The 23,056-nt window shown below is 42.4% G+C and overlaps 2 protein-coding genes across 3 annotated transcripts in view; both read left to right on the forward strand.

Moving 5' to 3' along the window:
* The first annotated feature begins 1,639 nt into the window (after window positions 1–1,639).
* LOC132452692 (TLC domain-containing protein 4-B-like) lies at window positions 1,640–16,596 on the forward strand. Its single transcript, XM_060045427.1, has 7 exons — window positions 1,640–1,944; window positions 4,906–5,075; window positions 8,430–8,519; window positions 8,762–8,820; window positions 9,081–9,175; window positions 12,918–12,991; window positions 13,490–16,596. Exons 2-7 carry the CDS (start codon window positions 4,921–4,923, stop codon window positions 13,836–13,838), a joined length of 822 nt encoding a protein of 273 aa, XP_059901410.1. The 5' UTR covers window positions 1,640–1,944; window positions 4,906–4,920; the 3' UTR covers window positions 13,839–16,596.
* Window positions 16,597–19,729: 3,133 nt separating this feature from the next.
* Window positions 19,730–23,056, forward strand: part of bco1 (beta-carotene oxygenase 1) — a 68,776-nt gene continuing 65,449 nt past the window's right edge. For both annotated transcript variants that reach the window (XM_060044872.1, XM_060044871.1), the window contains exons 1-7: window positions 19,730–19,887; window positions 20,046–20,174; window positions 20,294–20,423; window positions 20,558–20,705; window positions 21,110–21,260; window positions 21,743–21,957; window positions 22,232–22,483. In XM_060044872.1, the coding sequence (XP_059900855.1) occupies window positions 19,824–19,887; window positions 20,046–20,174; window positions 20,294–20,423; window positions 20,558–20,705; window positions 21,110–21,260; window positions 21,743–21,957; window positions 22,232–22,483 (1,089 nt within the window). In that variant the 5' untranslated portion in view covers window positions 19,730–19,823. The remainder of the gene's footprint in view (window positions 19,888–20,045; window positions 20,175–20,293; window positions 20,424–20,557; window positions 20,706–21,109; window positions 21,261–21,742; window positions 21,958–22,231; window positions 22,484–23,056) is intronic.

Below are 23,056 nucleotides of genomic sequence, written 5' to 3' on the forward strand. Positions count from 1 at the left end.
ATGTTAATCAAATAAAATAATATTAGAGTGGAGGATTAAAAAATCATTATAGTCCAGAATTGAGAGAAATTAACCTAATATATGCAACCGTAAAGGAGTTTTATAGCATGGGTACTTCCTATATAAAGAACTGTTAAAATAAAATCGCACGGTTGGTCCGAAGACAGTGGGATTACAAATGATTATTGCAGTCTGTTACATAACTCCTTGTTTCTTCTCTCCCCTAACCCACTGTCGGCCTTGACTAGCCTTTTGTTTTCTAATATAAATAGTATATATGACGTAAAATGTAAAGATAGCCAATTTGTATTACCTGATATATATAATCTGGAAAAGTGCAATAAACAACCCAATCATCATTTCAACATTTCAAAAGGATCTGTCTATAAAAATATTAAGGTTAGTATTTATGTTTAACAATTTAGGCTAATGAGATGTGAAAATAGACAGATAAATGGACAGAAAAAACATGAGAAGGCCTACAGTTCATATAAACAAAATAGGCTACAATTGTTGTTTCTTTTAGCAATAAATTATACAGATGACATGATTATATCATGAATGAGCCCCACATTATAATACATCTGACCCTTTGGGTTTTCCCATCTGTGTGTAATGGGAGTGTAATGATGGATACTGGAAATCAAAAGGCAATCAACCAGAAGCATCTTTCAAACCCTACAATCGAATAACTAGGAGATTTTGAGCCATAGAGGGACTGTTATATAGTCACACTGCCTTTATCATGTGATGTTCTGGACTTTCGCAACCTTGCTGCCTGAAGCACAACCATGCCATGAAAAGCACAGTTTTCTTTGAGCCAACAGACACAGCCTTTCAAACCGTTCTCCATATTGTCTTTAAAGTGGTTGCATGGATAGAATGTTTGCTGATGCATGGGAAAATATTTTAATTTTATTTGCATGATGCATGAGAATACTTGAGGCTTCATGAATGTGCTTTTTGTGATTGTGTGTGCACATGCAATGCCTGCTGCTAGCAGCAGTGTGCAAACACCAACGTGATACACACACAAATCTCAATATGGATTTCTCCCCATTATATTTTCTTATGACAAGTGGGCCTTGAAAAGACAGACAGAGCTGTGGTGGCTAGAGCTGTTGAACTAACATTTTCTGACACTAGCTGGTTGGTATCTTTCTGCATTCATTTAAATGGAAAGCTTGCAGTGCCTTGTTTACCTCTACATCTTAAAAAAGGCTGAGGTTGTCCACCTACCTTTGTTTTTTTACATGTCGAATTTCTATGACCTACTTTGGGTTTACTCGTAATAGTTTTTATTTTCAATGTTTTTGTGTGGGATGCATATTATGATTAGTTGAAATTATAGGTTTAGACTGAGTGCCTTTAACATCAATACTTGGTTCATGCTATAAATAGGCACAATTGAGTCTTGGTGTGTGTGTGTGTGTGTGTGTGTGTGTGTGTGTGTGTGTGTGTGTGTGTGTGTGTGTGTGTGTGTGTGTGTGTGTGTGTGTGTGTGTGTGTGTGTGTGTGTGTGTGTGTGTGTGTGTGTGTGTGTGTTTCTAAAAAAAAATCGCTGTAACTCGATCCCAATAAGGGGAGGAGAGAGAGAGAGAGAGAGAGAGAGAGAGAGAGAGAGAGAGAGAGAGAGAGAGAGAGAGAGAGAGCGCCAGAACAGGAGTGAGCGTGGTCGTCCTAACCTCCCCCAATCATTTCCATATGCGGACGTGAAACTGCGTGGCGGTTATCGCCACGGTTTTGTATGTAATTCATTTAGTAGCGAGCACCCTATCGACACCGAGCGGCAGACATGTGGTTCACCGTGTGTCCATGTGTGTGCGGGCAGTTGTCTCTCTCGTCGACATGATCCGACACAGCCTCGGCGTTCACCACACACTCCCCGATCGACTGAGTACCATAGGAAGTTGAGTGAGGGCTGTTCTTGATGAGCGTGAAAAGGTAAGACTGTCAAAGGTCGCGGTAGGCCTGTGTGTTTATGTAGCCTACTGCACACACACGCACACGCATGTAGACACACCGATGTGAGACCCTGTTTTTCTCCGGGCATATGAAGTGACAAGCAATGCGGCGCCGCGCAAGCCATCGATTGCATGGGCTGTCCATCCATCCAACCTACCCGTACACACACGCACACTGTGCATTGGTGTCTTGATTGTGCCAGATCTGCCGGGTCGTTATGATTTATGACGGGGCTTTTCGCAGGCAACCATTTCGTCTCTATCAAAAGATCCACCCATGTTATGCAAGGACATTTTAACGCTGGCTTCCGAAAGGTTTTAACTACGTTATATGCAATGGCTGTGGGTTTATGTCGGCATACAGGGACGATTTAGATGTATTGCAATATGTATTTGCTTCTGAAATACCTAATCAAACAACACCTTTGTTTACTTTGTTTATGTAGGTTACTATGCAATAACGCTATCCGCGTAACGATGCCATTCCTACGTACAAAGTGTGACGTTTATGTATTTTCAATACAAATTCGCTTCCATCTCATTAAAGCTAAAGTTTTTGAGTTATTTAATTCATTGAGACCTTATGAATCCACTTTTAAAATTGTATGGGCATCGATTTATTTAGTTGCTATACAGTTAGGTTCAAATGAAGACAGGTAGGCCACCGTCCGTGCAACGGGTGCTCTGCCTCTGCTTCTCCCTGCACTGCCTCTTTAAGTCGACCATAGGGTATTCGACCTTGGCCACCCCGACGGAACCTGCCTAACAAGTATGACTGTTTGCATGTTGAAGATAATGCATGGCTTCCCTGGCCCACAGATTTGCAACAACAGACATTAGTCTGGGCAACACCTTCAAAACGATGTTATCGCCTAATACAGCATTGAGTGTCAAATGATGATGTGCAGTGATGTATTAATAATTGTGTTGTTATGTGTTTGTATAGTAGTTATTTAGTCAGTTCAACTGGAGGTAAAATAGCGATTCTATATGGCAGTCTGTCAGTAGTTTGTCAGAGGCTGCTGTGAAAATATGGCAGTGCAACATGGCATGTAAACAAAGGGAGAGTAGTATGGCCAGCTTTTTTGTTTGCGTACTACATAAGTTAAACAATGTGATTTGATGGATAACATTAATGAAATCACTATCAAACAGCATTGACTATAGATAGGCCAGGTCATTTTAAGCTACAAGCTATTTTAAATGTTATGTATATAAACTTTAACTAATCTAAGTTACCTCTGCTGAAAAAACAAGGACTAATTTTCCCGCAACTTTGTAGGCCTACCATAATAGTACTTATGCCTCTAATGCTATAATGCTTAATGGGTCAAAAAAGGATATGGCTCTTCATTACGGCTTATGCAGTGTGTTTATATCGTATGATATATTACAAATTTCTTTAAAATTAATAAGACTCTTCTTTATGAAGTGTACATTTAATTTGTATGCTGAAGTGTTTACTGGTATCATCTCCTTGGCTATGTACACACTATATGCAATAATACAGTTTTCCTTAATCACAACAGAGAACATACACACTCACTCAGTCACTCACAGACAAACGTGGGGGGGTAATGGCCCAGGAGGTACAGGGGGTTGACTGGCAACCGGAGGGTTGCTAGTCCTAACCCCTGCTCCTCCTAGCTGAGTGTCAAGGTGTCCCTGAGCAAAACATTGCCACGCACACGTATTTGAAGCGTGAGCTTAGCGTGGGCGCTACACGTGATGAAGATGTAACCCATTAAAAGGTGTTTGCATTTACATGACACATGATGATCTAAGACGCTGCCTCCATTCACAATTCATACCTAAGTGATGTCACTGTCACTGCATTCCAAGTGTAAGTCACAAACGGGAAATTAAGGTTAGGATGTCAACTTAAATAACCTGTTCAATAACTACATCTGTGGACCCGTACTTACTTTCAAATGTCATAGAAGTTACTTGGTAGGCCAGCTAGCGTTAAAGTGGGAATGAGATTTAGTTAAACATTGACCTTTTATACGTTTTTGTCCTTTGGACAAATCGCTATCTTTTGGCGTGTATCACCGAAAGACTGTTTGGCTGGATTTGAACGACCCAGTCGGTTTAGTGTACAATGTTCCATGTTGAAGGGCCACTTTTACTCAATATCCCACCTGGTGGGTCCTTTATTGCTTTAACAATTTTGTAATGGGAGAAGAGGGGAAGAGTACATTATTTTCGATTGACAGGAAAGATGGATTCCCTAAACAATCAGGGGAGAGATGCCCTGATTTGATAGAAATGTCCTGGGTGCCATCTCAAATCTAAATGGACTCATACAGAGGCACAGTCTACTTGAAATGGATATTCTGAAAGTGAATTTATTACGACTATATCTCAAACAAATTACGCCCAAATAATAGACCTTGAATTGTACCTACAGCATCTTTAACACACCTAGGGATCTATAGGGTAAGTATTGACTGTTTAAAGGAAAACAAAGATGAGAGGTGAGGTAGTGGGTTAAATAGGTGTGATATCGATTGATCTTGGTCCAAATCTCTTAAACATGGACTATGGATGGCCTTCAAGGTAATGTCAATCAAACATTCTGGCTACACCCTCCTCCTCCCGCGATCTTATGAGTGGTGATGGTGAAAGCCTGATCAGCCACATAGTCCTTGCAGTAAATAAAAAAAGGTGCGACTGAAGCTTCCTTGTATTATTTTTATGATTTGACAGTGGGCGGGGCCTAGCTCAAACAAGGTTTTGTTTCCCTTTAATATATCTTCTTTGGGTTTGGTGAGCAGTTTGAATTCAACCGTCGGGCATTTCCCTCTTCAGCCTCACAACCAACCCAGTAAACCACATCAAACAACGGAAGTGATGAAGTGGAGATCGCTTTTTTCAGTTGAAATCATCCTGTTTATCGAAATGACCTCTTCTCTATGTTTCTCCCCCTCCACACTCACAGCAGGGTAGGGCGGCCATGGACACATTCAGCCAGCTGATCTTGGCCATATCGGTGACCAGTTTCCTGGGCTTCCAGTGGCTCTTCCACAGGGCCAGCCCCTGGGTGTCCACCCGCATCAGCCCGGGCTTCGACGTCCTCAGCGACAAGCAGAAGGTTGAGTGGAACTCCAGGTGAGCCCGCGGGGAGGGGGTACATTCTGTTGAGGGGTACAGTACCCCGTATGCATGTCAATACGTATTTGTTTGGTAGGGGGCCAAAAGAAAGGGAGTTGGTGGTACTTATGGAATTATAATGTTGTTTGTACATCATTATATATATATATATATATATATATATATATATATATATCTCAATAATAAATAACTTTTGAATAACGGGACACACTGTTCCTTAAATATTATATGTATGAGATTGATACTATTTTATGGATATTGAGAACCACTTTCAGCTGTGTTTTTAGATATCATGTCAAGGTTGGATTTGTGATTTGATATAGGCCTATTTCAGGTCAACTGCTTTTTTCTGCTAACTTGCCACTCCAGGAAGAGCAAGATGTATATCACTTGCTTTCCAAGCATTTGTAGTGCAAGAGCTAAATATAAATGCCTGGGTTCGTGGAGACTATATTTCAAACTTGAGGTCTCTTTATAGCAACATAGTGGTGGCTAGCATCGCGCCATAACGCATGCTGTACGGTCAATGCAAGTTGCAAGTTCTCAAAAGCATGTTGGCGCTTTCTCTCATACTTACTGATAGAGATGGCGCCACAGAGTCTGTGGTTGGGGGAGAATTAGTCGTGTCACTCTCACTTCCTTCCTGAAATAAAATGTGCTTTTGTCAGGTTGTGTGTAGACCTTTTTATGTGATGAATGGCCACCTGTATCAGGAACACTCATCTCGAGGCCACACTTTCCTTTTACATTGAAATGATTTTAGAACTAAAAAAAAGCCACGGTCTTGAATCGAGCATAGCAATCTCTCGATGGCGTTTAAAGGTCCCATGGCTGGCAGCTGGCAGCTGGCAGCCGGCAGCGTGCTGTTCAGTCCACTTCAGATTGATTTGGTAGTGGTAGAATCAGAGACGTCGGAGAACCCGACGCAGTCGTTTGTGATTCATAATATCGTCTGGAGGCGCACCCAGCTTTTGGCCGTGATAATATGTATTATATGATATTATTGAGATATAGAGCTCCGGGACTGTAACGCAAGTGTTGTACACACTTTGTTATTTGGATAACAGTTCTGCTGTTGGTGTTATGGCGCATCACACGTCGGACTCTCGTCTCTGGTATTTCCACAACGAGACTCGTAGTTGGGGTTAGCTCAGCCATGGTTGAAAAGGAATTTGGGGGAAAGGAACTTTGGCTTGGCTCCCTGAAGTACATGAACTGCGACATGGAGGAGAAAGGGATTGTCTCCCGCGTGAGCCCCGCTGCCCGCTGCCGAGGGACCACCGCCTCGGCGCTGCCCGCTGCAGGAGGCGGTGGTGCCTAAGCGCTGGGCAGCAAGGCTCCGGCGTGAGACAACCGCTGTCAACAATCGTGGGCAACAATCCCTCGCTCCTCCATGTCGTGGTTCAGTCTACTTCAGATTGATGTGGACGTGGAAGAACCAGAGACGTCGGAGAACCCGACGCAGTCGTTTCAGATTCTTAATATCGTCTTGAGGCGCACATAGCTTATATAATATATCATATAATATATATTATATGATATAGATATGTAGAGGCTGTGTGCGCCTCGTAGGGGTGCAACAGAGTTTTGGAGTCACGGGTCGGATCATTTTCGGACAACAATAATAAAGATAACAAGACAAATGTGCCTTTAAATAAAATCTTCAAATGTGTAAAAACAAAATAAAGTGAAAAATAATCCTGCTTCCTTTAAGCATATTCAATATAAAAAAAAATGTAATCTGAGGCATTATTCCTTCTTTTTAACATGGATAGTAAATAATCCCTAACCCTGGATTTACAATTCAGGATGTCTGCATTGCCTTGGGAGAGTCTACACTCTCCCCAGGCAATGCAGACATCCTCATCTTCTTTTTTACCATCAAGTATGGTAGCGAAATCCATTGATTTCGGTTGGAAGACTCATTGCTCATTGCAAGGGGGGTTGGTTGTATTCTTTTCGCTCGGTTCTAGCCCTACTGTTGATACGGAAATGGTGCGTTTGGCGAAAGCTCAATGTGCGACTGGCTCGTAGTGGCTGCAATCCTGCACCACGGCTGGATTTCGGGAACGTCTTCAACTACTGTCTTAGGGGCCCACTAATATCTATATTAAAGCATCCATAAAGTAGCATGCCATGGGACCTTTAAGTATTGTAATTGTCAATGGTGGTGTGGTTGTTAATAAAGGCTGTCCTTATTTTGTATGTTCGTGGAATTAGGAAATTTCCTTTTTTATTGTATCCCAGGAACCCTTTCCAGATCATTATCGATAACTCAATGCATCCCAGCTCTCTTATCTTGCGAAATTCCTGGTAAATATTTGTTTATATTTTTTATATGGTAGGTTATTTGGACTATGGACATTCATCTCAGTCTAAATCACTGTTTGTATGTCTATATCAATCTTACTGTAATCATGAAAGATTGTTTCAGGATATTTTAGTTTTTATTCTAAGCTCCTGAGGCTTAATTGATGGCAATACTATATTTAGTTTTGCACAGTTAATGAGAATGTGGGTAAATGGACTGCATTTATATAGCGCTTTTATCCGACGCGCTTTACAATATTGCCTAACAATCACCCATTATGCACACATTCACACACTGAAGGCTGTGTCAGCCAATGCAAGGCGACAGCCAGCCAGTCTGGAGCAGTTAAGGGTTAGGTGCCTTGCTCAGGGCCACCTCGACACTCCGCTAGGAGGACCCGGGAAATTGATCTAGCAACCTTGCGGTTATCAGCCAACCCGCTGTACCTCCTGAGCTGCTGCTGCCCCACGTGGTTTGTGCTATTGTGCATCGCCAACGTCTACCGTCATATCCGTGGCCCATCTGCATTTCTGAGCATTCTCCACATTCCCAGATTCAAGTGTTGTTCCACACGATCTGGACCCACGTTAACCAGGATGGGTACGGGGCCGTAGATGATGCCTTGCTCTGTCAGACCCACTTTATTCCGACCGTCTCACTGCCACTCCTGAGCTCGTGAATTCCCAGAGCAGCCCTGGAACTCTTGGCCAGCTCACTGACTGATTGCCAGGAACCGCTTGGCTGCCCCCCAGCCTCCGCTGAGGCCGAAGTCTTGGGTGCTAGGGGGGTGGGGGGTGGTGGGTTGGTGATGGTGGTGGTGGTGGGGGGGCGGGGTCAGGGGCGTTGAAGGACTGACAAACTCACTGCCCAATCGTCAATCTAGCGCCAGCCTTTGGCTGCCAGGCAGTTCATTTACCATGGGGCCCTGAAAAGACGTTAAGCACTCTGTTTAACTCTTGCTCAATAAGAGACTGTTAAAACACTCCTGTTGACGTCTCAAAGTGAAATTGTGTGTGTGTGTGTGTTTGTCTCTCTTGCAGGACGGTGTCCACACTGCATGCGCTCCTGGTGGGGCTGTTTTGTCTCTACATCTTGTTTTTTGATGATCTCGTCAACGAAGACCCAGTATGGTGAGAGAGCTCACCTATTAACCTATTTATTTTTCTTCCTTTTTCTTGTTTAGTAAAGAAGAGAAAAATTTGACATTGAATTAGTTAAAAAAATAACATGTAATGATAATAATAGAACAGAACTGCATAATGTATTCACTTTTGTAAATTCTTGTTGTTCATTGGCATTGGGTCACATCATAAAAAGGTCTGGTAAATAACCCCTGCCTCACAGTGAACCATTGTTCGGTTTGTGTCAACAGGGGAGATCCGACGCTGGTGAAGATCAACGTTGCCATCACAACGGGCTACCTCATATCTGGTGAGACAAACGGTAGTTAAGCCATGTGTTCCTGCATGAAGGTGAGCGCGGTGGGGTGGGGGAGGTCACACCATAGACTCACAGTGCACGATCAAAGAGAACTGCGGCATGAATCAACCATTAACTGTTTGATTTGGCTTACCGTGGGCAAACACATTGGGGAACCATTATCAAATGGGATTTGAAAAGGGGAAAGGTCACCTTTTAACATGTTTTCCTTCTTTTTTTTCTTCCCTCCTTCTCCTCTCCCTTCCTTACAGATCTCCTGCTTATATTTTACTATTGGAAGGCGATAGGCGACAAGTTTTTTGTATTGCACCATCTGGCAGCATTGTATGCTTACTACTATGTACTGGTGAGTTCCCTATTGTCCAATAGCAGAGCGCGCAGCCAAGACGGGAAGGAGACAACCAAGGGTGAACTGCTGTACTCCTGTGAAGCTGGGAGCTTAGGGTGGCCCGTGCATAGCTTAGCGTTCCCTCTGTTGATAGTCGCATCACCACTAGTGGAGAGAGTTGAGAAGGAAGTGTTTGTATAGTTGACAACAAGCTGAGGTTGTGTATGACCTGATTTGGTTTGTAAGAGAGGGAATGGCAACTTGGAATGGATTGAATGAGGAAGTGGCCGTTGTGGACAGGTACTTGTCAGGTACCCAGGAAATATGATCTGTAGAGGATGTCGGTTTGAGTCAGATTTGAGTGTAAAGTAAATGGAAAATGTGGTGTACATTTTCAATTAAGTAAGTGAATGTTGGTCTATGTAATGTTTTCTTTTGAGTTGATTTGACCCTGGATTCAATAGACAGATAAATTGATGGATGAGTGGATAGAAGAATGATAAATGGCATGGATCTGAAGCTCTCTTCCGCCAGTGATAGTCTAGTGGTCCTTTTAAGCAGTAGATGGCTAAAGATGAGGTTGTTGTGATTTGGCTCCAGACGTAGCTTTCGTGTTGGCTACCAGCTTCAAGACGGTGAGAACGGTTCACTCTTGGTTGGATGCACCGACAGCCCACCAGGTCAACAGGGGGATAAGAAAAATGCAGATGAATGACGGATGGTATTTTTTGCATGGAATGCTCCTCCCCCCAACCCCACTCTTGTTCTTAAAATATCTGTGCTTCTCAACTACTTTTTTTCATTCGTCTTGTTCTTACTGACCTCCTTATCTTAAGTGTTGTGTGATTTTGAACCGAAGCTGCACTTTATTCGCCATTGCTTTAGCTGAACCGAATGCCGGGCTATAACCCCATGTTTGCATGCACTCGAAACCTCCCAGGCAGAGCTTACTAGAAGGTGGCGGGGAATGCTGTAGCTGCTGCAATTGTGCATGCCACAAATGACTCCTAACTTGTTTAACCGCCCACATGCCTTTCCTACCTATCGCCGAGCTACCTAACCACACACCACCTACCGGTTGTTCTTGTGCCAAAGTCTGATTCTGTACCTGTGCTTTCTTATGCTCAGAAAATGTGCCCATTGTACAGAGGCTTTCCTGTATTTTACATCTAGTACTATGGTATGGTGTAGATACTGGTTTTGTCCTGCTAAGAAAGCAGTATGAAATGTAGTAAGGTCATTCAACTTAACGTCAGTATTTTAAACTGCAATTCAAATGTGCTCAAGAAAAAGTTATAGCCAGCGCATAGCTGTTAAGCCGTTTCTCGATGACTTCCTTGTTGTACCATTACCCAGCCGGTAGTCATTGCCTAACAGACTTTACAGGTTAACTTTATCTCGTATGTGACGCATCACGTAAGACTGCTGGACGGTTTGATCCCCAGTGCCTTAACCTTCCTGTATTTTCAATGATTGCAAGAGTTTTGGGATGTAATGTCTTAATGTTTAAATATAAACTGGATAGATCTCTGGCACATGCAGTGCATATTGAGTTAAAGTACGTCACCACTCTAATTAGTAATTAGGTAAAAACATGAAGCAGTGTAAATAAAGAAGGCCATACTGTCACTGGACACTCGTCAATGTCACAACAACCTCGGCCCAGAAATACCAGTTTTGTTCTGTGCGTTACAAAGTTTGAATTGGCAACCTATTGGTATAATTGAGGTGTTCAAATTACTTGGATATGTTTTCCTTCTTCGTTGGACCTGTTGTATTTAGTCTTTTTCTTTTTTGTCAAATGTCAGTGTTGTTAGTTAATGTATTACGTTTCTCTGTGTTTGATACAGACAATGCCCAACAGACCACCATAGAGTATGTACTCTTTTGATATCATAGGATAATATCAAAGAGACACATTGAGATCCTTTTTAAATGAAGATCATACAAATTTGAGTTTAGTAATGATCCTTTCCTTAAATGTTCATTGTTTTATATTACAGATCTCTACTATTTAAATTGTATTTTAAGCGGTACAATTAGAGTTTTTCTAATTTAACCATTAATACATTCAACTAATTAAAATGTTGACATAATGACAATAGTAAAAGTTTCCCACCTCCACGAGTGACTATTAAACGCATGCTCTTTACATCTTGGCTTTTCTGTACTGCTTCCAACCTTAGTGAAGTCTTCTTTCTTCTTTATATATATATATATATATAATATCTGTCAGTCTTCTGTCCTGTCTTCTGTGGTGTCTCTATTGCTAATACGACCTTTAACACGCATAATCTTCTCTTCCAATTCTTCATGCAAAAATTACCAAACCTTAGCGTGGGTTATTATGGCCATAATAATCTGTCTTAACAAAGCAAAATTAAAGAAAAAGGTTTAGAGAAACCAGGGTCAGTAACCTAAGGGAGGTGGGCGGGAGGTAGGCATCCCTTGTTCCTGTCTTGTCTGCGGTTATTGCTGTTGTGCTGCAACCGTGAGGATACCTAGGATGCCCAGTCACAGTATGGACTTACCAGTACCTAGAGGTACTAGCATACTCATGCTAGAGAGAGAGAGAGACAGAGGCAAAGTGTGTGTCCTAACCTTTATATAGAGTCCATACCAAGACGACTCTTGTGTGTTGCATTATAGTAAGTATTGTGTCGGTGACCTGCTCTTTCTTTCGGTCCTTGGAAGGTAAGTCACGGTCTCTGGTCTAGTCGGTCTGTCGATACATAGGAGGTAGAAGTAATATGACCTGAAGGTGTAACCAGAAAACACTAGGGATCAAAGCTACTTGGATTAAGGTCTGGGTTTCCCAAATATCAATGCACCCTCTCATAGATGGACAAATAAACAAGGAAGAGTTTGGAATCTTAATGTTCGGCAATGCACACATAATGTGTGGGTTTGTTGCTTCTATAGTTCATCATTACCGATACTTTTAACACGTGTGTCCAGCTAAACACTGTCTAGGGCAACTGTATAAACGAGAATACAGATGATCACATATGGAAACCGGGACCTGATCCTTTAGTAATGTGAACCTGAAATCCAACCGTATTGTTTTAGTTTTATTTGACTGCATGGCTGTATATTGCCCTTTCATTCAGTGGCTGGCTGACTGTATGTGTATCAAAGCCTGTGCAGTGTTTTCATTGCTCTGGTGTCGATACTGGTTTACGTAGTTCTAACATAACTGTTGTGATGTACTGGTTTAGATAGTTCTAACATAACTGTCGTGATGCAATGTCGACTATTGTGTTGATGGGAACTTTTCGTATTAACATTCAGTATGAACCCAGATAAACTGTAGATACATTTAACAACGCATGTTTTTCTTGTGTTGGTCTGTAAAAAAACGTTTGTGTCCCAAACGACTGAGCTGAGACCTAAAAATAATTGCTCTATATCTGGAGAGGCCTTCAACTATTTTTAAAGCAGCCATGATTGAACCTTCCCCCACCCTAAGAATCCCAAGATGTTTTTTTTAATAAAATGACGTAGATGTTATCTATTTCAGTTAAGGGGACAATTACATGTCCGTCCATGTATGGGCAACATTCAAATAAATATATAACCCATTGGCTAAATTGTGAAACTGACAAGCTGTTAAAAGCTCGATTTGGATGGTTCTTTACTAATCTGTGCCACCTTGGTAGAGGATCGTTCAACCTCGATCAGTTCCCAGAGACTCAGCGACATGTGCCTTTCTTTATCCCCCTCCCCTTTGGTGGTCTCCCTCTTAACCTTGTCCTTCCAGGGCCAGGGAACGCTGCCTTACTTTGCTAACTTCCGGCTGCTCGCGGAGTTCTCCACCCCGTGTGTCAATCAGCGGTAGGTCACCTTTAACCCTCAACCTGGCATAGACCCTTTTCTTTTACAGAGGTGTGTCATGGTAGGAGACAAACATAGGTGTACCGCACTCATTTAGGAGTCTGATCCATTTAGGAATGGGGCCGGTCACCTCTCTCTAGTGTGGTGCGCCAGTATAGACGACCCTAGTGAAGATGCCATACGTTTGACAGCACAAATGGAAAGTATCTGATTTGAATGTTGTGGAGCTACACAAGTGTTTATCGTGCCATGACACCTCTGTGGAAAAGTTTGGGGGCCTAATTATTATAGCAGGGCCACAGGTGGTAGAGCTGTACATCATTTTGATATGTGCTTCACCGTGTCAAAAATAGTGAGTACAAATTAAAATTAAAAATGGGTCGTAGGAAGCTATATATTTTTCAAATAATTATGTACTCCCAATACACACCCACCCAACCACACCCCTTCACGCTGTTCTCCCCACGTTGTCGTTGGTCCCCCCCCCCCCCCCCCCAGCTGGTTCTTCGAGGTCCTCGGCTACCCTAGGGCCTCACGGTCCAACATGGCCAACGGCGTCGCCATGGCAGCAGTGTTCTTCGCGGTGCGCATCGCCGTCATGCCGGTGTACTACGGCCGCATGTGCGCGGTGTACGGCACGGCGGCCTACTACCTGGTGCCCTGGGGAGGCCGCGTGGCCTGGATCGGCTCCAGCATCTGCCTGGACATCATGAACGTCATGTGGATGCACAAGATCGCCCGCGGATGTAGCCGGGTGCTGCGTGCAGGAAAGCAGGGACAACAGGTTCACGGCCTCAAGCCCCAGCTGCCACACCCGCCACCCCAGGAGAACGGAAAGAAGGACTAACAGGGAGAGAGGAGTACCGAAAACGAAAAAAATCGGCGACCGATGAAACTGCAAAACTGTCCTGCAAAACTAAGGACCTCCTGTGTTGAAGAGTAAAAGGGGCTGGGCAAGTCTCGCTGAGGTCTCGGAGCAGTGAGTTGTGGTTTGTGCACTTGTGGACGTCATGCACACCAGACAGATTTGAAGCCATGGATGGAACGATAATACCCTGCACGGCTAATGCTATGGTTGTGTTGATTTCTTCTTTCTTCTTACCCCTGAGGGTGAGGGAAAGCGGAGAAGAACCTTGATGAACATATTTTGTCATGGGAAGGGAAACGTACTTGATAGGCTTCTTGGGGTTTAGGCCCAATCCTTCACTTTACTCTTTCACAGTTGGAAGCTCAGAAAGAATATAGACTCTTTAATGCATTTTATCTTTTGTCACTGTTGATGGGGACCTTGAGGAACAAGTTATTGGGGAATAGTGGTGGAATACAGGATGTACATTTCCTATTGAGGTAAGATTGTGTCTGGTTTCCCGCTATTAAATCCAGCTGTTGTCGCGTCACTGTGGGATTACACTGCAGATATTTTATTGCCATTGCTTTTATTTTAGAGAGGTTGAAGAATTAATCTCAAGTGAAAATACGGACAAAAGGGACGAAGCACACACGTCCCTGTTGAATTATGGACATAGGGTAGGTTAATATTTCAAGAACATTAGGATTATAAGTGTATATTTATTTTCTATTTAGACGTTATTTAGACGTCAAATTTTGGATTGTGGATTCTTTTTTAACGGAGACTGATGTGCAATGACCTCATCGGACTGGGCCCTTATTTGCTGGTGGCCCAGTAGCCTGACTGCCATAGGACTTGCCATAAAGGAGCGTGAATGTCAACACGGATTGTACGGAAACAGCGGTAAAGCAGTGGTTACTGCAAAATACTCATCATCCACTCCTTAACATTACGTCACACGTATAATCTCTGATGCCTGTATCTTATGACCATACAAATAAGAAAAAAATCAAATGAAGTTTATTGGTGGTGCAGATTTACATAGACGACTGTAGTAGACAAAAGGGCTGTACAGTGCAAAGTGGCCAAATGGTGAGCACACAGTGAAGGAAACTAAATAAATCCGACACAACAGGGAAACATAGAATTAAATACCTGGCAACAAGTTTACACATGCACTGAGATACATTGAAATACAAAACTAGTGTGAGTGCTTGCAGGATTTCAAATCAGTTGTAGCTTTTGGGTTTTTGATGCATTTCCGTCCAGTGTATCTATAATATATTATAATTTGGTTTGATTCACAAGCTATTTAGTTACTGTTGGTTTTGAGCCAATCGGATCGGATGCCAAAGGGATGAACATTCAACGTCAAAACTCCTGTTGTTCCTGACGGTGCAATTGATCATTCCCTCTTACCCCGTCTTTCCCTGGGATTTTTGTTCTTATTTTGTATGGATTTATAAGATAATCAAAATGCTGCATTATCATATCCTAAAACTAAACTATTCATTACAGAAGATGCTGACATTTGAGTATGTATTTATTGATGTTTGTGTTGAATGCAAGAAAAAACGTTTCTGAAATTGACCTAATCTTCCAAATGAAGTATTTATTTAATCTACACATACAACCTCTTTAAACCATCATCAAAAACAGCGGATCCAAGTTTTGAAGTTTGGCCTTGGTATGTAAAGCATAGCCTTTTCTGCCTATATGCCTTTGGTAAAAATAGCAAGGTCCCAAGGTCATCGCAAAGTAAACTGATTTTTACTCCTGATATCTTCTCAGAATCAGGACGATAGTTTTTAACGCTCAATTTATTTTCTGCTGGTGATTTTCGCCGTTGTTTGCCAATGTCTATAAGAGGGACGTTTTATTATTTATTGAAGCCGGGCATATAAACCACGTCAACGATTGTTTTAAAAAAAAAAAAAACATGGGCAAGCCTTTTACTATTACAGCTGGAAGTACTTCAAGAGGGGGTTTACCCCACAACGTTATCAAACTTCTGTTTAGCAACGAGAATCTGAGATAACATGTCACCATGCCAACCTCATGGAGATTTGCACATGACAGTGCCAAAACTCTGCCATCATTTTCCTTGTTGTTCCATTGTTTCTGAAGTTCTCATTCGCTGTTGCTTTCATGCATTGAAGTCCCCTTACAAACTAAAGCAGAGGCTTGGCTTGAGTTTGGCTTGGCAAAACATAGTGAACGATCACCTGATGAAGAAAATGGGTTTTGGGAGTAGAAAGGGATTAATGATGTTGAATGATTGTAAATGAATGAATGTCTAAAAGTGGCTGTGTCTGCTCTGGGTTTGATATTATTGGGAGATAATATGTCTGTTAAAGGCTCTCCAAGTACATAAAATACCAGTGGTTTCTGTATGCAAGGTTATGCATGGCATATGGTCGTCATGCACCCTCTATTACTGCATGTGGTATTGCATGATGGGGTATTGCACAGTTAACCAGACAAAACGCGTGTTGGCAAGCTGTATGTCGTTTGGCCTATATATTTTTGTAATCTTTTTGTGTTTATTTTTGCCGAGGTACATGTACAGATGGCGTCTGACCTGAAGCATATCCTTGTGCCACCTAATGTACGCCACAGTTGGTGACGATGCCGATAGAGTGAAAATCTATCCAGCACATGGACAGCCTGTGGTGGGATATGATACTTGAAATCGAATCAGCAAAGTTGATAACAATCTGGGCTCTGCAAATAAAAAACTGAATATAATAAAGTATTTCATCGTTTTGTTGCCTTTTTTTGCTTTGACGTAGGCCTATTTATTCGGCTGATATAAAGGGCTTTTCACACGTGAAGCCAATTATAAACCGCTTAATGTTTTGTTACATTCTTTGTCCAGTGACCATGTTACACATATATTGTGGTATTTATAATAAATAACCAAGTGTATGTGCGGCAGTTGAGCAAAAACACTTTCCTCGATCTTTTATTATAATGCCACCTCAATATTTGGTGATTAAGAGTAAACTGAGGAAAATGTTCAGTTGTGCTGCATATAATTGATTGCTGGATGAAGTAGGTCAACCAGTCCATTGCTTATCAAAAGTTGTGTAGCATAAAATTGTATCAACATTTGTACATCAACCTGGCTATGTATTATGCAGTGAGTTTAATGTCATTTAATTGAATGATCAAATATAAACTAATGTCAATTGTAGTACAGAGGAAATAATGAATAGTATAAGCAGTGAGTAGAAGACAGCTATTGCACACAATCAGGAGTATTATTAGCCATACAGGAGACAAGCAGAAGAAGTGTTATGCAGCCATGCGTTACACCGAGGCTCAGAACACCCGTTTCTTCCCCGAGGGGAGACAAAGGCAGCCATGAGTCAGAGAGGTGTTAGGTTCTGTCGCGGAAAAATGTATCCAAATGATAAGATACAATTATGAACAAATTATATAGCGTTGTTAACATTGTGTCTTTAATTGTGACTACTTAAAAGACATTTGTAAAAAGGATCCTAGCACCAAGAGATAGCTTCCTTTCTCTCACCAATTGAAAGGTGTTAAGTGAGTTGGCAATTGCATTGCGACTGTTGACACGAAGACTGATACTGAGCTCATGCCAATCTCCTGACTTCATAATTGTTAATGTTAGGCCTACCTTGATTTTTGATAACAATAGTTCCATTTTCACCACCAAATGATGGGCAAATCTACCCTTGTTTGAAGAATTTTCTTATGTGCATCAACATACTTTGATTATACGTAAGCCTATTAAATAAATGCAACAGCTGAAACAGGCATTCCATACCCCCCAAGGCGCAACGAAGAGACGACAGCACGCAGTGCTTTTATACTGCCACTAGAGGTCAATGTTGTTTCATTGTATAAAAACTGCATCTGGAAGACTCCCCGTAGATGAAAATCTACAGGTCACGCATCCATTAGCCTACCCAGTTTACGATAACATTTGGATGTAGGTTAATAGCATAGACCTACACAACGACACCTTCAACAATCCTAACGCCCTGACCGAGGCATAGATTAGTAGGACTTGGTTTTTAATAGGTTTGTGGACTGATAATTTGCCGGTTTAGATTTACTGTCATTAATTCATCAATCTGATTAAATACTAATTGTGCAGCAGTGAAGCATACATTTAGCCATTTGTAGCATGTCTAACCTACCAATTAAAGGTAGGCTACTATGTGTACCATTGACACCACGCGTTTGAAATGGGTACTGCGGTCCAAATTCCACCTGTCACCTCGAACACTGACTTGAAGCTTACGTGAGTGGCCAGGTTGAGGGCATTGGACAAATACGAAAGCAAGACAAACCAAGCAGATTCAACTTGAGACTATTACTATGAACGAGCCCTAACTTTAGGTCGATCAGCCAATGTATACGTTTTCAATGTATTTATTGTTTACAACAACTCACAAATAAGGCTCAGGTTGCTGCCATCATGAAATCCTTCTGGGCCCTAAGCTCTCTCCCTCTCTCAAATTAAACTCAAGATGTACACGTGTTTCAGCACGGCTCTTGTGATCAGGGCCGTTGCACCAAATCCTGGGCCCTGTATACAAGAGGTACTGATGGGCCCCCCCCCCCGTGGCCGTGTGCGACTACTAACACTATGAGCTGGTGGATAATTCAACAGATTATTATTATTATTATTTATATATATTTTTTTTAATTGCCATGGGCCCCCCCTCTGCCTTGGGCCCCCCCACGACTACCTCACTTTCCCCCGCAGTCCGTCGGCCCTGCTTGTGATTATGCTTTTTTGGAAGACAAGGCTTTTCGAGTTGGGTAGAATCTAGAACCACCTCTGTTAGTCCAGTTGGGGGGGGGGGGCCTTAATTAATTTTGTTAATTAATTAAGGGCGCCACCAGAAGGCGCCCCCGACACATTTGCCGCACTGGGCAATATTTTTTTTTTTCTTCCTCCATGGGCCCCTGACGCCGTCTGGGCCCCGGGCAGCTGCACCGGTTGCACCGTCGATATTTACGCCACTGGCTACCTATGATAGGATAGTCTGCATAGCGTCCCCTGACAGTGGCGCATCACAGGTAGTCTAATAATCATAGCGCAGAGAAAAGTGCTACATTATCTTTGTGTTGGTAGACAAACTACAATCTCTTTAAACAATGAATTACACAGATACTCACGGTATCAATTAAGACTGTTTTGTATGAAGAATTTTTGTCAAAAATTATTTTTAGGAATAGGATGCTACATTTGTGTTGATTATCCTCATCTCCAAATCATCACTGAAAACAATACATAAAGTGAGGTAGGACTAAGGCCAATGCCCTGTTTATAATGGTATTAAGATTCGCACACTTTGTTGGTAGTTTACGTGTGTATCCTCATAGTAGAATTAAACCGGACCTCTTTGTCCTAGCCTTTGCCCTTAATCTCCAAATATGGAGGTGGGTTAGCCTATAGCATTTCCAGTAACTTTTATTTGTCGTTTAAATAAATAAATCTAAAAATAAATGAATAAATGTAAAATTGGTAGCACAAAGGGCTGACCGCAAACCAAATAAACACGTGGCTTCCAGGTCAGTTATAGATGCGTATGCACGGGTTTAATAACCTTTGTAGGCTATTGGGAATTCGGGGAAAATTTTTCAATAAATCAATCAAAGTTATTTCGAAGAAATCCAATGATTTGGGTGACTGCGGGTTTCCACGAAGGCTATCATAAACGAGCAGGTTAGGAAACGCAACGAAATTACAAGTAGACTACCTTTGCCTGGCTAACCTTTGCCTATTATTATCATCGATTCTAAGAACCACCGATAGTCCCATACTTTGTATTAAATCCACTTTACAAGTCAGAAGATAATAAGCACTCGAGATAAAGCCCTTAGCCGTGCCTTGAGTTATGACCACCCAGGCAATAGGACTTAAAGGGAGTGGTTAGAGATACCTTTATAAATGCCTGACTTTGTCGAAGTCTCCACACAGTTCAGCATTCAGCAACAATGGACCCTCACCTGTCAAGGAACATAGAGGAGAGGCCGGAGCCCTACACCGCAGAAGTCAAAGGTAGCGTCTCCTTTTCCTTTCTTAACGTTGTATTATTGCCTCGTTACATCATTACAGCCTAAACGCGCTCCCGGCGCGTCAATCAATATTTCCTTTTAATTCCGATACGTCACGTGTTGTTCGCCTCTAAGTGTATCTCTGTTTGTGTGGCTCTCTAGGAAGCCTTCCTGATTGGCTTACCGGCACGTTGTTGCGCAATGGCCCCGGAATGTTCACCGTTGGGGAGACTACCTACAACCATTGGTTTGACGGGATGGCTTTAATGCAGAGTTTCACTTTCAAGGATGGTATGTTTCAGTGGCGTCATGATTAAAGGAGACCCCTATGTGATAATGTGTTTTTGGAATGTAATACTACATATTAGTTACTACTCAACTTTCAATGCTATTTTTATTTTTTTTTAAAGGACAAGTCATATACAGGAGCAGATACCTTCAAGGCGATACATATAATGCAAACATGGCTGCCAAAAGAATCGTTGTGTCTGAAATGGGAACCATGGCATATCCAGATCCAAACAAAAACTTCATAGTCAAGTAAGACTCTTACTTTGCCAGATTTAATGTTACAATCATGTCTTTACCATTACCGGTTACTGACACTTATTATCGGCCTATTTAGCAATGTATTTTAACCTACATTCTCATTTATTTTTACTTTCATGAAATAGGGCGATTACTTTTTTGAACCACACTGTACCCGACTTCACGGACAACGGTGCAAGTAACTTCATCAGATACGGAAATGAGTACTTTGCCACGTCTGAAACAAATTACATCCGCAAAATTGATCCCTTTACCCTGGTAACTCAGGAAAAGGTAATAATTTCACTGGCACGCACGCACCCACGCACGCACGCATGCACACACACACACACACACACACACACACACACACACACACACACACACACACACACACACACACACACACACACACACACACTCACAGACGGACACACACATCTTATTATGGAGGTAAAACAAAGCAACAAATGGAGGGGCAAATACGAGTAGTACATTTCACCAACTCGCCAAACTATCTCATCTTGCTGTGTTGTTGAGTGCCAGAGATAAATATGTAGTTGGTGGACATATTCAGACAAACGTTATAAAAAAAAAACAGACTAGCTGGTGTTTTCCTCCACCCTAAGACCCACCCATAGAGTAATGATTGTTTATACACAAAATGGGTCATATTGTCTTGTATCTCCCCCTTCCAGGTGGATTATCTGAAGTATATTGCGGTGAACATGGTCACCTCCCACCCACACTACGATAAAGAGGGGAATACCTACAACATTGGCACCTCGATAGCAGAAAAGGGCAAGACCAAGTACACTCTGTTCAAAGTGCCTTCCGCTCCAGAAACAGGTACCCACGCCTGACGGAATCTAACTTTTCCTCTGTTTTCATACCCGATTTCATACCCGCATTACCCGATACCCGCTCAATGCCATATAACATCAAACCATCAAAGCTGTTATTAAGGTTCAGCATTGAAATAGTTAAAGTTGTACTTTTGTGCATAGTCAGAATAGTAACAGGGTGAAATGAGTGACTATTAGACACCTGCAGATCAGCATTTGATATCAATCGAACACATGCAAAACCTGATACTATATATTCATGTAAGGATACTTTATGAAAAGTGTGTGTTTCCGGCCTTTGGCTTTTATATTTCCCCGGTCGTCGATCTGTCTGGGTTTTGGACCCGGTCTTCCACAAATCCGTACAGTTTACTTTCTACAGCCCAGCTACTGCCCAGCTACTTTCTACTTTCAACTAGCACCAGCGACCAGCGACCAGCGACCAGCGACACCCAACACCCGTCTGTTTGTCTATTTCCCCGCCAGAAACGGGCAAGTCTCCGCTGAAGAAGGCAGAGGTGCTGTGCACGGTGCCCTGCCGATCTCTCCTCAGCCCCAGCTACTACCACAGCTTCGGCATGACCGACAACTACTTCATCTTCATCGAGCAGCCCTTCAAACTGGACATCCTCAAGATGGCCACCGCCTACATGCGCGGGGTCAACTGGGCGAGCTGTCTCAAACACTGTCCAGAGGAAAATGTAATCAGTGAAAACCATTAGAGTTGCATTTAGTGATCGTGATTATGTCTGATGGATACAACTTGTACTATATTGTACTACAAACTGGATTAAGTCGTGGCTTGCTTTGAGTTTTGACCTCTAATATCATCCTTAGTGTAATCACTAACTTGATTTTTGGTCCTCAATGTAAATCTTCCGTCAAACAACTTGACTTCTCTTGCTCCGATATATTTGATTAATTGTATTTAAGGACTTTGGATATAATGGGATATCCTCTCTTCTTCTTCGCCAGACGCTGATTCACCTGATAGACAGAAAGACCGGCAAAGAGGTGGCCACCAAATACTTTGCGGGACAAATGGTGATCTACCACCACGTGAACGCCTTCGAGGAGAATGGCCATGTGATCTTCGACGTCATCGGCTACGACGACTCCAGCCTCTACGACATGTTCTACCTGCAGAAGCAGAAGGACAAGCCCGAAAGCAAGGGCTGGAGCAAGCCCGTCTACCGGAGATACGCGCTCCCTCTGCACGTGGACTCGGTAAGATCAGTCACTTTTCTCCCTGCACACACCTACGTTTACATTTACATTTAGGGGATTTGGCTGAGGCTTTTATCCAAAGCGACTTGCAACCATTCATTCACACACCGACGACGAATTAGCAACCTTCCGGTTACCATGATGCATTGTCAAAATATGCCTTTATAAGCACTTCCATACCTACCCCAACCCCTTAGGCCAGGCCTATTCAACTAGCGGCCCGCGGGCCGAATACGGCCCTTCTTATTTATTTTATGGCCCGCAAGAGGTTGCCTGCAGACCTAAAAAAAATAAATAAATAAATAAAAAAATTGGAAAATTGTTGCCTGCAAATCAGGTTTGCGTGTAATATAATATATATGACCAGCCAATAAACGCAAAGTATGCTACGGCAACAGGATTCCACTCTGTCTACACCTGCCATTGCCTCAATCAAGCTCACTTTGCATGTTATGCTTGCGGACCACGGAGAAACTCACTTTAGCAAGGCTAACAAAAGCTCCAAGATGTCTCTTTCCAAGCCAAAAAACGTAAGGTTGATGTTGAAAAACGCCAATTCAAAACGATTTGGAC

This window comes from Gadus macrocephalus, chromosome 23 (assembly GCF_031168955.1).
Source record: "Gadus macrocephalus chromosome 23, ASM3116895v1".
Lineage (NCBI taxonomy): Eukaryota > Metazoa > Chordata > Actinopteri > Gadiformes > Gadidae > Gadus > Gadus macrocephalus.

Coding starts and splice junctions, on each gene's coding strand:
- LOC132452692 (XM_060045427.1), top strand. CDS start 4,921: ATGGACACATTCAGCCAGCTGATCTTGGCCATATCGGTGACCAGTTTC. Junction 8,821..9,080: donor AACGGGCTACCTCATATCTG/GTGAGACAAACG, acceptor CCTTCCTTACAG/ATCTCCTGCTTATATTTTAC. Junction 9,176..12,917: donor ATGCTTACTACTATGTACTG/GTGAGTTCCCTA, acceptor TTGTCCTTCCAG/GGCCAGGGAACGCTGCCTTA.